At 42.4% G+C, this 15,058-nt stretch overlaps 1 protein-coding gene across 1 annotated transcript in view; it reads right to left on the bottom strand.

Annotated features, from left to right (window-relative positions):
• Positions 1-15,058, bottom strand: part of GABRA5 (gamma-aminobutyric acid type A receptor alpha5 subunit) — a 115,262-nt gene that overhangs the window by 35,739 nt on the left and 64,465 nt on the right. The window contains exons 7-9 of the mRNA XM_026845944.1: positions 11,081-11,202; positions 9,169-9,236; positions 8,835-9,055 (exon numbers count right to left, since the gene is read on the bottom strand). Of these exons, the coding sequence (XP_026701745.1) occupies positions 8,835-9,055; positions 9,169-9,236; positions 11,081-11,202 (411 nt within the window). The remainder of the gene's footprint in view (positions 1-8,834; positions 9,056-9,168; positions 9,237-11,080; positions 11,203-15,058) is intronic.

The raw sequence follows: 15,058 nt of genomic DNA, 5'->3' as shown, positions 1-15,058 counted from the left end.
TCTCCTGCCTTTTGTGTAACTTCAGTGCCCCTCCACGCCTCTGTATGAAGGGGGCACAAATCAAGCAATTTGAAGACATGCTCTTTCAGAGCGAAATGTGCATGTGCCTATTTGTATGTACCCCTACCTGTACATGGAGGATCTTGTTTAGCCATCCAAGCAGATGTAATTACCTGGGGTTTTTTGCCTTGCTTTTGAAATGCTACATGCTCCTGATCAAGAGCCATGAAGTGCCAGGTAAAGGGGCAGGCTGTGGGTGCTCGTTGCTTCAGAGAAAGAGCCCTCTGATCCCTTGTACCATAAAGAGTCATTAAACAGGACTCAACTTACCATCTGTTTGCTATTTATACCTCCACCAGTACTAGCATCTGCTACAGTGTAAGCACCTGTTTGCTATAGTGCAACCTGAGGGACAGAAGGGCTGAATCTCCTAGTGACATTTGACTGTCCCCATGCTAAACCATGTTCAACAAAGCACTTAGCTCCTTCTTTCCACCCAGATATCTCCCCAGGATGAAGATGCAGTTATGCAGCCGGGTGGGAGCTCCCTGCTCCTATCAAGATCCAGGGTACTATTTCCCTCAGGGCATGCACTCCTCTGCCCTTGCATTCGAAGGGAGGCAGCAGAGCTGTGCCTACACTTCAGTGACAGGTCAGGTCGGTAACACCTTCAGAAGAGACAGAAAAGCAAAAGTAGGTAGAATGGGTGAGGTACATTTTCTACCACTTGACTGAGCAAACACAGAGATAGTGGTTTGAGTTTAATCGCTGTTGGAATGAATGTGCATAACCAACGTTTTTAAGATGCACAGTTAATGGCAAAACCATTGCAGGTATTTATTATTTTGACTAAGGAGGTTTTGCTAATTTCCCTTATCTTTTAGCTGAATCTGAAAGTGAATGCAAAGTCCAGTCTTGCTTGCAGAAATTCTTCCTAGGTTTTTATACTAGAGATAGTGCATATAATGGACACAACCATTTTAGCTAGACTCTGGTGAAAAAGATTTACTTCATCATTTATAGCAACCAGATAGAAATAACAGTTTGGAATCTTTTGAGTGATATAAACATGACTGTAAGATACAAATTTGTGTATGTCATTTCAGGAAATTTTACTTTAACAGTAGAAACCAGGATAGGTCAGGCTGAACATCAGTGTAAAATGAGCTAACATAGTAAGATTTCTTAGAAAGTAACTGAGGTCTCCAAAGACAATGTCTTAAGACTTCTGAAGAACAAAGTAGACAACAGACTAGAAACAGGCACTGCCAGTGGACTACTCATTAAAGGACAAGCCATGTGCATTGTTTCATCTGCACCATCACACCAAGAAGCTTTCTGTAGAAAGGCTGAAGAATCCAAGTAGAAAGGAATGGAATGCGACACTGAAGACTATTCCTACCCATGCCCACTACACAACTTTACTAAGCTCTATATATTGGTATTTTGATTTGATGAAGCCTTCAGAGAAGGGCAAATTATCAAGAACTTCCTACAGGGTAGCTGTAGTATAACATGATCCGTGAATAATTTCTCACCCCACCATAATATGTTCATCTGATCAGATATTTCTGAAGCATCTTAGACCAGGCCCTTCCTGTTTTATTTTCTGAAGTAGCTTGGAGCTGCTCTCCAGTCTCCTTAAGCTCTTTATTCTTCACACACATGCTTTTACTTTCTGACTACTTCAGATATCTGTGCCCCAGCCTCCAGTACCTTCTAGTTATTCCTGCAACCATCATCAGTAACAAGTATCCTGCTCTCCAGAACCCTTCTACTCCCATTTCTTGCAAAACTCTATCTTACCTAAGCCCTCAAATGCATTGTTCTGACCCTCCACTCCTGACTCAGCCACATGTACCTGGCACCCACCAGCAGCTAGTGGGCCTCTGGCATCCCTCACTAGACACCGCCTTCCTCACCAGTGTTCTATGGACTCTTCCCTTCATCTAAACACATAAAGTCAGGATTGCAGTTTATTAGGGTTTCTTTAGTTCCTTCTAAAGTGCACTATATTCCCTCCTACATACACCTAGACGGAAGTGGAGGACTGAATCCAATTTAAGTGCACTCATCTGTGCTACACTTGCACAACCTTGGGCTTTATGTTGCACGGAGAGGAAACTGCAAGTCCTCCACAACATAACTACATGACCAGCTGCTGGCCAGAACATCCCACAGCTTCAGGCAGCTGGCACACTACTCATATCCAGGCTTACCTGAGTATGGGGCTGGGAAACGGCAGTGGAAGTAAATAGGATGGGACTTATGTGACTAAACACAGACATCAACAGTAACAGCAGTTACCCTATGCTCCTTTATCTGCCACTTTGAAAAAACAGGAACCCCCTAAAGTGTGAGTGGAGGGAAATAACCGTCTTTCATACTAGAGTAGACATCTGAAACAATGCAGAAACCTAACTCCTTAAGAAAGTCTCTCCCCTGCACTGGGAGGAATTGTGAGCCAAGAGGCTCAGCTGCAGCCATCAATGTTATAGATGAGTAAAATTAGCTGAGGTGAATCCCACCCATCCTGCCTGGTGCACTCCACCACGGTGTATTTTAGATTACACATTGACAGTCTGATGTTTCAGCACAAAAGTAAATGTACTTCAGGGGATGGTATTTCCAATTAGACAGATGAAGATTTTAATTTCAATCTAAGTGAAATGACTAGGGAGTTCCCTGTAATGTTATCCTCCCCTGGTAATAAAAAAAGATAGTGTAGCCATAACAATTCTTCAGCATCTACCAGGTACTTCCAAGGCCCCCAGCTGCAGAAGCTGGGACCCGACTGCAGATATGGGCAAAGACAGAGTCATCAGCACAGCTGTGTTTTCCTGGAGGTCCTTGGGGAGTGCCTATCTGGGCACTGCTTCCCTCCAGTTTCTGTTCAGTCACCCTGTCGCCTCCTTGTACACCCGCAACATCAGGTTGGCCCTCCTGGCTCATCCTTATAAAGCAGAGGGGAACACAAGGCAATCTGGCAGAAATTGTGCCAGCTAACACCAAGGGAAAATTGGGTCTGCCTCTGTGCTCAGCGCAGACCTGAAACTAAAGGCAGACCTTTTGTAACCCCTCAAAGTCCAGGCAAGCATCTTCCTCATCCAAGGATGGGCTGGTTCTGGTTTGGGTTTTGTCTTTTAATCAATTCTGCCCTTGCTGTGCAAGTTCCCGTCTCTGTGATGGAGATCTCTGTGGGGTGCTGCCCACTTTTAGTATCGGCAGAATAGGCTATTGTCATGCACTCAACATAGGGACTATATTTGGGCAGGTCATAATTGCCCATTTTGTATGTGTTACACCACAGTCTCCTCTGATACCTTTCTCTCTCTGTGGGTAACTCCAGCCATGGATTTTTCAAAACAACAAATCTTAGTTCCTTGAAGGACAACTTTTGAGACATGGGGCAATGTGCAATCAAAGCAGAGAGATGGGAACCAATAGGCGTGGTGTTAAAACAAGAATATTTCTGCTATCCTCAGGGAAGGGCCCTTCACTTCATATATCCCTGTTTTCTCTCACTCTGTCAAAATCTGAATTGATGAAAAGCAGCTGAGAGTCCTTGCCATCACGGCAGTTTTTCATCACTCTGCAAGATTCAGACCAATGTGATTTTTTTTTTTTCCCCAGCTTCAGGCAGTTTGAAGCTTGAATAGGAAAGAAAGGCAGCAATTCTAACATGAGGAAAGGAAATGTGTATTTGTATGGCTTGATAGCTCCTAATTAGTTTTGTAATATTTATATAATGCCCAAAAGCATCGGCAGATCCCTTTCTGTAAATATAAATGGATACATAAGTGAACTCTTCTCTTTGAAATAAGAACATATTCAAATTGAACAGAAATGTTCCCATCTAGACAGTTGGCTGATTGAAAACTAAGGGTTCATTTTAAAGTGTAGATTTGTTGGTCGCTCCTTGCTCAGGGCTATGCAAGCAAACCTGCATCTGGGAAAGGCCTGCATCTGGCAAAGTCAGAACTTGAGAACCCACACATTTATCACAGGATAACTGTTATAGAATCATAGAATGGGTTGGGTTGGAAAAGACCTTAAAGACCATCTAGTTCCAAGCCCCCTGCCATGGGCAGGGACACCTTCCACTAGCCCAGGCTGCTCAAAGCCCCGTCCAACCTGGCCTGGAACACTGCCAGGGAGGGGGCAGCCACAGCTGCTCTGGGCAACCTGTGACAGTGTCTCACCACCCTCACAGTAAAGAATTTCTGCCTTATATCTAATCTAAATCTACCATCTTTCAGTTTAAAGCATTACACCTTGTCCCAATTTTCCATTAAAAAAAAAACAAGCAAACAAAACCTGCCTTTCCCAATGAAAGTCCTAAAAGCACCGTATCTTCCAGTCAACTGGTTTTATAATCAATAGCTCTACAACATAAAATGGTTAGCTTGCTAATCAAGTGCTTCATAGAAGAGCAGACTTTGTGCTAACATGTATCCAGGACGTGTACACTTGCACATACAATTTTAGTGCTCACTGCTAATGTAAGAAACAGTGTTTTCAGCCTAAATAAGCCAGTGTATTTGCTACAGAGCAGCAAGCAGTGTGGTTATGCTGCCATCAAGTGGGTAGTCATCCTACACATGGCTGAATTTTAAATATCTTCCAGGAGTGGTAAAGATAACTGTATTTCAGGGCTGTACTAAAATTTTTGGAGTTTCTTAACACCATACCTACACATGTCTGCAGTCTCCAGTTGATAAACTATGCATCTGCAGAATAATGGGACATATTTAACTGTAAACACTCTCAGGATCTCTGCCAACCTTCAGTTGCCATAATAACATGGAAAAAATCTGGTTGTACAATGTTCAGATATATGACCATGTCATATTTAAAATTCCAAATTATATCAGATGCCTGTTAGTCCTAGTGGTAGCAAAAGGGGTTTGAGTTCCTTTCAAAATGACAGTGAGAGTGGGTTTCTAAGGAGCCTAGCCCTTGCGATGACACAGAAAGATTTTTCAGTATCTACAAGCTGATAGACAAACATTAAAAAAAATGCCTATGAGCTGCTGACGAAAAGCTATTTATGGTCCAAAAGTTTAGCTCTAGTGAGCATGCTCTACCTCACAGAGTTTCTAGCTTCTTCACAGTTTTTTTCTGGCGTTCTACAGTGAAGTTTTTCAACGCTTCTGTCTTTATAGCCAATTCCCACTGAGTGAAAAAATGCAGCTCACTGAGACATGTTGGTTCTCCTCTTTGCCTGAAAAGGTTGCTTAAATTACTGTCCCCATTCCTCAGAATAGTTTCATGGAATAAATTAATTTTATGCTTTTTACATTTATTTCTCAGATAAGATAAACTAAATATCTTTTAAGTTTTTAAAGGGAAAGAACTAAATTTTTTCCTCCATTCACAAAACTATTTTCTATACAGATTAGTGAAACATGAAGCATATTTGCTAGTGCTTTTTTACCACAGTGCTCTTACTGAAAAAAAAAAAAAAAAACAAACAAAACAAAAAAACCAAACCAAACCAAAACAAACCAAAACAAAAAAAAACACACAAAAAAAAACATTTAAAAGTGGATATACGGACAATACTTCCCTCTAGGGGCAGAAACACAATTTGCAACATTCAGTTCAGCAGCGTATCATTTATAAACCACGTTAGCGAAATGAAACAAATAGGGCCTAACAAATCAAGGACAACCAGAATTATTATGTTGTTCCCTGCAGAGAACGCTGCTGTCTATGAAATATGTCTAAAGAGAATGCTGTGCTCCTATATTCATGCAGAAGGGTTTCAATACTACATGTATACAGAAGCCCATTTATCAGATTTCCTTAGTAACATATATGCCATCAACTTCTGACCTAGATAACGTATCATCAAATGCAATATGCAAAGAATACATTTTTATTTATAAGTAAACACGTGTATCATGAAAACGTATGTACTGACAAGTGCTAAAGTAGGAAGTTTGCTCAGCTGATCAAACTCAGTATATTTGGAAGTCAAATAAGATGGAAGGTCAGCATTGACTTGGCTGCTTTCCTCTGCTTCATTCAGGCAGCCAGATGCGAGGTTGCAAAAGCAATTCAGGCATCTCTGTCAATGACAGAGGGTCCAATCCTCTCCGCATGGTTTACTCCTACGTACAGTCTGGGAAGCTTGCAATTCCTCCTTGGAAACAAGGGGAATGCAGAGCTAACAGAGGGTTGTCTCCACATCCCCAGATCCTGAGACCTGAGTAAGCCTGAAGGGACCTAGAGGAGATGGGGCTCAAACCCCAGCTAAAACCCAGTACCTTCAACCAGTGTACCACTGCCAAGACAAGCAGCTCTGCCCTCAAAAAGCCCAATACTGCCTCTCTTCTCACGAGAAGCCATGCTAGGTAGCACTACTGAGCTGGTACCTTGATCAGGACATACAGAGGCAGCTGAAGGGGCTGGCTGCATATCACAGCCACCTCTGCATAGGTTAGGATGGGATCCTCAAGCCACCTCGTGGCAGAGTATCGCTTGCAGTGCTGAAACACCCATCGTGAAAACGTGCACAGCTCCATGCACGTTTCAAAAGCAGTCTTCTGACTTGTGTTTAAACAGAATAGCACAGACATTCTTTTATTTTTAAAGTTATTACTTGCAATAGTGGAAGGCAAACTATTTAAAAAGCTTTACGCTCCATTTCTTATCACATACACCATGGTTAGTGGGAATTTATTTCCACACACACGCACACCCACACACAAAATTCTACCAGAAAAAAAAAAAAAAAAAAAAAAAAAAAAAAGTTATGTTGAATGTTTTTTAGGTTACAAAAGCATTCTGTCTTTCTGTAGCCTACAAAAACATCAATTCCAAAGAGCTTTCCCCCATGAAAACCAGAGGAAAACGGACTGAGTGGGATGAGAAAGTCTGTGTCAAACCCAAATTTTTTCTCCAGCTGCATATGCTGACCAAGGCACTGTCTTTTCCTCAATATACCTATAGCCTGTGGCACCTGATGTGACAACGCTCTGCCATGGTCATAGGAGAGGCACCTCCACAGAGTAACTCAGATTCAGTGGTAAGCATACCCAAGTCTGGGCTCACCCAGGTCTTGCTCCACTACCTCAAGTGGCTCAGCTCATTGCTTCATGACTCGGTACCTCGCTGCATTTCTTTAACACTGCAAAATCCAGTGCTTGCACAGAAATAGCATGCGAGCTGCGAATCCACCATATGACATAAAGTTTTGCTCCAGGCTGACTACAAGCCTGATCTGGACTTTACTTGCACAAGTAATTTACACAGATAATTGGGAATTGCCTCTGCAGCAGTCTCTGGAGTGGTACCAGTGTAGCCCTAGCAGCAGTGAGACTGGTTTTAAGGCTGGCATTAAAAATATTTTTGTGAAAATAACTTTCTCTGATAGTCATTCTGGCTCTTATTCATATAAGCATGTATGTGCATCCTCACATTGTTTCAGTTCATTATTGCAGAGATCATTAACTTGGGGCTAGTGAGAACAGCAATACACATAATAGAAAACAAGGGGGTTTTTTCCCTTCTTTAAAACATGACCTCTATCACGTCTAACCCTTTTTAGCACTAGTGCAGTTACAGCTGTGATGGTCTAAAGCTGTAAGGACTTACGTAAAGATACCTTACTTCTAAATTGCTTTTCCTTTAATAAGAAGAGGTTTAAGGCTAGGGGCAAAATAAATAAATAAACAAAACAGGTCGAAAACACCTGAAATAAAATCTGGGAAGCTCCAGGTGACTGCATACAAAAGTGCAGTCCCCTTGAGCCCAAACAAGTCTTAACCAGTGGGCCCCAGAAGCGAGCTCAGGACTTGCCCTCTCAACATGCGGCACTGGGTGGCTGTCAGCTCTGCCCTACGGAGCCGGCACTGCAGGAGGACAGGGTGCTGGTGGGAGCTCAACTCCCCACTTCCTTCGTTGAGGGCTGCCTGCTGAAAAGCCGGGTATCTCAGCACCGAACTTCAGGCTCCTGAGCACATTGCTGCATCTCAGGCACCACTCCAGGCTTGCATGTGAAAATCTCAGAATAACACTTTGTTGCTCGGTAGGTTTTTCCTTTCATCTCTTTTTCAGCTGTTGTCCATACGACTACGCTGTTGAAAATAGATGGCAGTCTTAATTACTACAGGCTAATTACCTTTAATGATCAAATTACCGTACGTTGATGTGGGATTTGGCCTGAGAAGAATTTCAGACAATCCTCTAACATCACCGATATTATATATCTAAGTTATGCAATGATGAAGCTTGACAGTATCCTCTAATCAGATTGAGGAGCACAACCCTGAAGATCTGAGACACCAGTCTGCTTCTCTGCCAATATAATGTGCCAGCTTTGTTTTCAGGAAAGTACTTGCTAAAGCAGCTTCACAGTTCTGCTAGGTTATTTCATTTATCGCTATGATGATTTGCCTTTTAGCATTATTAGTGAAATAAAAAAATAATAATAATAAAAGCTCCAAGGGTTCAAGATGTACTGCCCCAGAACAAGATCTCAATTTCTGGCCTTGGAGACAGTTCTGCAATCAGCATCGCAGCTGCAAATACAAACAATGAGAGAACAGATCTTCATAAAAAATCTGGACTGAATCATCAAATCTGTTGAGAATATGCCTCCCATTTAATCAAAGGAAATATTTAAATACTAGCAGTATTCAGAAGCTACAAATTAATTGGTACTTGCAGGCAGAGATTATGTTTTCCATTTTTCTTGATATTCACATAAATATGTGTGAAAGATTGGTTGCCCGGCTCTACTAGGAGTTGGGGAAGTGACGCTCCCCACAAATATTTGCAGAGGTAGCTGTGAATCAGCATCAGAAGAAATCAATCCCAGTTATTACCTCATGGTATACAGCAGAGTGCCGTCATCCTCCAGGCGCAGAAGTTTGTTTGGGGTTGTCATGTTGTGAGCAATAGACTTCTTGCCATTGTGGAAAAAAGTGTCCGGGGTCCAAATCTTGCTGGCAAGCAGGTTGTTAAGAGGGAGGCGTTGCATAGGTCCTTTGAATCGTAGCCTTTCATCTTTCCAGCTTTGTCGGAAAAAAACGTCAATGGTGTATTCCTGGCACAAAGAAACAGTTGAGGTATTGCAGGATCTGAATAGAAGCGATGGTTCCAAAAATGACTTTAGCAAAGTAAATACAATGGAGTTGGCAGCCACATGCTCAAACTTACCATTTCTGTGTCTGACACAGGACCAAAACTGGTAACATAGATGTCTGTTTTCACCTGAGTTATTCTCTCTGTAATAAAATATAGGCTCTGCATTAGTAATTATTTTAAGATGCAAATACATGCTTGTGGTGCATTTCTCTATTAACAATTTATGAATTACTCAAAATTCCCCAAAAGCTTGAAATTCAGATGTTTGATGAGGAATTTCATCCCTGATCAAATGCAGTTGTGGACCTTTGGGAGCCTAGTCTCTTCTTATAATCAGTGGAAAGAAACAGGCCCTTCAAGGCTGCAATTCCTCTGACCGACAGGTTTTGATCATAGACCACAGAATCACAGAACGGTTTGGGTTGGAAGGGACATTAAAGATCATCTAGTTCCACCCCCCCTGCCCTGGGCAGGGACACCTTCCACTAGACCAGGCTGCTCAAAGCCCCGTCCAACCTGGCCTGGAACACTGCCAGGGAGGGGGCAGCCACAGCTGCTCTGGGCAGCCTGTGCCAGTGTCTCACCACCCTCACAGTAAAGAATTTCTTCCTTACATCTAATCTAAATCTACTCTCTTTCAGTTCAAAATCGTAACCTATCATTCTATCCCTACACTCCTTGACAACAAATCCTTCCCCATCTTTCCTGTCAGCCCCCATTAAGTACTGGAAGGCAGCTATAAGGTCTCCCCAGAGCCTTCTCTTCTCCAGGCTGAACAACCCCAACACTCTCAGTCTGTCCTCATCAGGGAGGTGCTCCAGCCCCCTGGTTATCTTCATGGCCTTGCTCAAGCGGGCCCCTGCCTTTCTTATGTTGGGGGACCCAGACCTGGACGCAGTACTTCAAGTGGAGTCTCACCAGAGTGGAGTAGAGGGGGAAAATGACCTCCCTTGACCTGCTGGACACGTTGCTTTTGATGCAGCCCAGGATGTGGTTGGCTTTCTGGCTGTGAGCTCACATTGCTGTCTCATATTCAATGCCTACTATAGGATGTGATGAGGTATATCTTGGAAGGACCTATTCCTCTCTGCTGGCTTGCTGATCTGCCCAGTTTCAGAGTTTTATATTATAGATGTCCAAAGTTAGGTGAAATTAATTCTACCTTCAAGATTCTAAGTCCTTCTGGCATCTTTTCAAATCCAGGACTACTTTAATTTAAGGGCAGGAATTTCAGAAGTTTGTTATATAAGATAGGAGCATCGAGCCCTATTTTCAAGCATCTCTGTGTAAAGTGAGAGGAGAAGGAGAGAAAGGGATGAAAGCAATGTGTTGGTCTCACAAGAGGAAGGGGTGGGGGTAGCCAGATTAAAAAAGGGCCAGGAAGAAACATAACAGATGGTTTACACATGGGTAGAAGATGAGAGAAATCTGGGGGATAGAGAGCTGAAGGAGGTCTCAACAAGGTTAGGATGGCAAGCAACCATTCACATGTTATGTTTTTAAAATAGCTGCTGTAGAGGTTATCAAAATGACATATCAATACAGATTTGCCTTAGCTGTCTAAAAATGGATGTTTTGGAGATCTGTTTTTAACAGAGATTTTTGTCACCGGCATAATTTTATATGTGCTGACCGGTGAGAGAACCTTGCAGCAACCTGCTAGCACCCTGTCTCGCTCACCTTAGGGAGTATCAGAAAGAAAAGAAACCCTAACTGTATTCAATTACAGAAAGAATGCATCACACATGCTCTCCTAACCCAACCTCAGATGACCTCAATGACTGAAAGAAGACAATTTTCAGTGACCTTTGTATTGTGTCCCATTTGCCAGAAGACAAATCTACTTTCTGGGCTTCATTTACCTAATGAAACACAACTCTCTCCTCATGGCCCATACCGACAGCAGGTACCCATTTGCAGGAGCATCATGTAGATAACGGTCCCACACAGCAGGGGACCAGCCACAGAGAACGCATTATCCTACCTCCCAGTCCCGGTCGCAGTCGGTTGTCGTAGCCGTCCAGCAGACCATCCAAGATCCTGGTGAATATAGTGATGTTATCATTGGTGTCTTCTTTTCCCGATGCTGTTGGCGTTTGCGAGAAGCTATTTTATGCAAATGAAAAGAAACAAGTCAAAAGATGTGCTGGCCTCAAGGGGCTTCAGTCTCAAGGGAACTTTGCCACAGAGCTTCTGAGCCTCTGCCCTCTCCTGTCAGTCCAGCTGAATGCCACAGGGAGCTGCAGTGATTTCATCACTGCTATAAACAATCATAAATAGCTCTCCCTGGAGGAGGAGGACCCAAGGAAGGTCCCATGCCATGGAGATACATCCCTGGGGTGCTGGATCAGGGGACACCTGAGCCCACTGATCCTCTTGCTGTAATGCACAGGGACATCCCAGTCTCGCACTGCCCTGCAGCCCCTCAGCCCCACCACTTTCCAAGTGCTGGCATATCTCTGTCCCCTGGAAGGAGCAAGGTCAGCTCATTGGGCCAGCAAAAGCTATTACTGTTTTTTCCCCGGGTTAGCTCTCCAGTATTTGGGAACTGCATCAGCTGGCAGGGGAGATGCACCAGCAGCACAGGTCTGCCTGGGGACACTCCTTCAAGTCTGCCTGAAGGTACTTTTTAATCCTTATATGCCAAACAGCTTCTGATCTCCACAGTTTATGTAATTTATTGTCAGGACAAAGGATGAACTCCAACCTTATTTGAGGATAATGAATTCCCATTGCATTCAAAAATCCCACCCCAGATCACTGAGGTATCTGAAAAAAAAATACTGCTGTACAGAAAACACAGTTCTTCATTCCTCCTCTCTCTTTTGCATAAATTAGTCCTCCCTTAGAGTATGCAAATAACAGTAACGTGTAGTGGGCCTCATTCCATATCTTCTGGGCCAGATTTGTTTTTATTCTGAACTCTTTTTTTATTTCATCATTTTATCCATGGCTCAGACCTAGGAAGCTGCTCAGAGCTCACAGCATAACTGTAACTTGCATTTTGAAGTCCAGCTCATTTTCATTTAAAGATGCTTACTAAAGAATCCCCTGCCTACTAATGCCTTTGCTTACCTAGAGGACAGACACTTAAGTTTATCCACAAGCATGCTTCAACTGCAGCAAGCAATGAGCTTCTCTTAAGGCAGCAAGTTTGCTCACATTCAGTGCTGATTCAAGTTTCAGTCTCTGCTGAAACTGCCAACAAATGCTCCAGCTTGTAACAGGGCACACTGCCCCACTAGGAACCCTGTTCTGCCTCATGCACCCTGCCAGCAGACAGGAATCGCTTACACTCCAACAACCTGAACTCAACATGAGCCAGTCACCCAGAGATAAAAAATGTCAAAATTCATGTTTATTTACTACCATCCCCCAGGGAAATAACTCAGTAAATAGATAGAGAACCTCTAAGCTTCCCTCTGAACATTTTGCCTTGCAGAATGCACGTTACATATGCGTTAGGCTTACCTAACGGAACAGAATTTATATAAAGAAAGACAAGGAACGTCAACCTGATTTTACCTGAACAAGGTTTACACTAATGGGACCTCACTGACACCCATGTTACAGGTCTGGAAGTTTTAGTGACATGAGACCTGGCTCAGAACAAGCTGCTGGTGGCCACCTAACCCCTCACAGACATGGGGACCCCCAGTCCTGTGTCTGTTTCCTTTACAGCTTGTGTGCTTCTGCTGGAAAATAAAAAGATTGCAAAGTCTCTCAGGAAAGAGGAGTGAGGCCAGGCAGTGGGAGCAGTGGTCTGATTCCCAAGAACTCCCAAGCACACGCAAACGCCTGGCTGAGGAGGGTCCTCGTGGCCCGAGTGCTGTCAGCACTGCTGCAACCCTCAACAACCTCAATACTGGGGAGCCCAAGGCCACTAAGAATCTCCCCTTCACTGCAGGCAGAGACATAGACACAAATCTTGCCCATCTTTCAGGCCATGACATCTCTCTGTGGTCAAAAGATCCAATTAGTCTGTTTTCTATGCTGTGACCACAACCTCTAGTGAGTAACTGAGTCAGACAACATTGCGGACATGTTTGACTATAATGAAAGACTAATTAACCCAGCAGATGCAAACTTGTTACAGAAACATTAGACATCCTTGCATGCTGTGGACCATTCAAGACAAAGGACTGTATACTTTTTTGTCAACCATAATCAAAGGGATTCACCATGTCAAGGTGAATACTTACAAGCAGCAGCCTAACAAATACAAACAGGAAACAGAAATTACAGAGGTTCTTCATATGCAGTGACCATAACTAATGCTTTGGTAAAATACTAGAATAGTATTTTAAACTCTTCTCATTTATTTTAGCTTCTTTTTTTTTCGTAAGAAAGAGATATGCATTATGCTGTCTGGCTGCTTCACTGTATTAATGTAGGAACCCATTTTCATTTTCCAATGCATCTGACAAAGAAGAACAGAGATCAAACTTCATTTCTTTTCTACAAGTTTCATGAGAAGCAGTGACTAGATGAGGGGAGAGGGATCTAAATTAGTGCCTCATTAAGTAGAAATGTGAGGTCAGCAGTCATCTATTCCCTCTGGCTCGCTGACTGGGCCAGTCAGCATGCATGTAGCTCAGAAACAGCCTCAGCAAAACCAGCCCATCTCCTCTCTGCTAATTAAGAGATATGGAGGAGACTTGCAGGGTGATTAGGAAAGATGCTAGGAGAGAAGGTCTGCAGAAGTAAAATGTAGGTGTTGCAATGGGAGATGGGAACAAGGGATGCCAAATGCAGAGCCGAGATTATTGCAAAGGTACAGTGCTGGGGGCACAGGATAAAAAGATACACTAGTTTCTCTGCTCTTGAAAAAGCTTGTTATTTTTAGGGCTAATGGCTGAATTCAAAGCCAGTTGAACTCCGAGGGAAGATTTCCACTGAACTATTTTTGTGGGGATGGGACAAAATATACTTAGTTCTCATAACTGCTCCTCTGATTCTAACCAGAGTAACTGAGGCTGCTTCCTTCTATCTCAGCTATGTACATCTTTCACAAGAATAGTATACACACCTCAAATGCTGAAATAATTTTATATCTCCACAAGAAAAGCTAATTAATAGATGAAAAAGATGGAGAAACAACTAGGGTGAAGACATAAAAAGTCTGTACTTCATCTGCAAAACTGCAATCCAATTTAGATTTGGCAGATCACTTCACCCGAAAAAGAAGGCATCTGATGCTGAATTTCGGCAAAATGTCAGTATTGTGTGAAGTTGCATTTGTACATGGATTACTGTTTGCCATTAATGTAAATGTTACTTTTTCTTTCACAGAAAAGTTAGCGTTTAATTTCTGGTTTTGAGATTGCTGGTGAAATACATGTTTTGGAGTAATGAGGTTGTCTTTTATGACATAAGACCTTTAAACTGTACTTGAAAAGTTACATGCGTACATTAGATACTAAGGCTCTATGTATACAGAGAAAACTAATTATTTCCACCCAGCTAAAGATTAGGTTTTATCAATATATTAGTAGGTAAGCACATTATTGCCTCTCTGCAACCAGAAATGTTTTTATAGCAGGCATTTTCAGTTATGGATAAAAATAAACCTAGAAAAGAACCTTATGAAAATGCTGAGAAAATTTCAAAGATAATTACATCTAAAGCTCATTACTGAATATAAACTAAACCAACCAGGAATACTTCTCATTACATTTATTTAATATTGCAATTTAAGGGTGGCTGAAAAAATCAGAATCCACAGAAGGGGCCATCAGTGTAAAATGTAATAACTCTCCAAAGATGTTCAGCTACCTCTTCCAATAAGCTGATCATTTACCATTTTAAATATCACTCTTTTTTGTGACCTAGTCAAAAGCATTACAGGTACTATTGATAGCTTAGTTGTAATAAGAGGAAAACGTATGGTAGATATTTCATGATTTTTCCAAAACTTTTTTTTTTTTAAAAAAAAAAAAAAGGTAGGAGGCACTGGGAAAAA

The sequence above is a fragment of the Athene cunicularia genome, assembly GCF_003259725.1.
Source record: "Athene cunicularia isolate RWA chromosome 1 unlocalized genomic scaffold, athCun1 chr1_part1, whole genome shotgun sequence".
Taxonomy (NCBI): domain Eukaryota; kingdom Metazoa; phylum Chordata; class Aves; order Strigiformes; family Strigidae; genus Athene; species Athene cunicularia.
The sequence above is the reverse complement of the archived record's forward strand: the minus strand, read 5'-3'. Positions and strand labels throughout refer to the sequence as shown.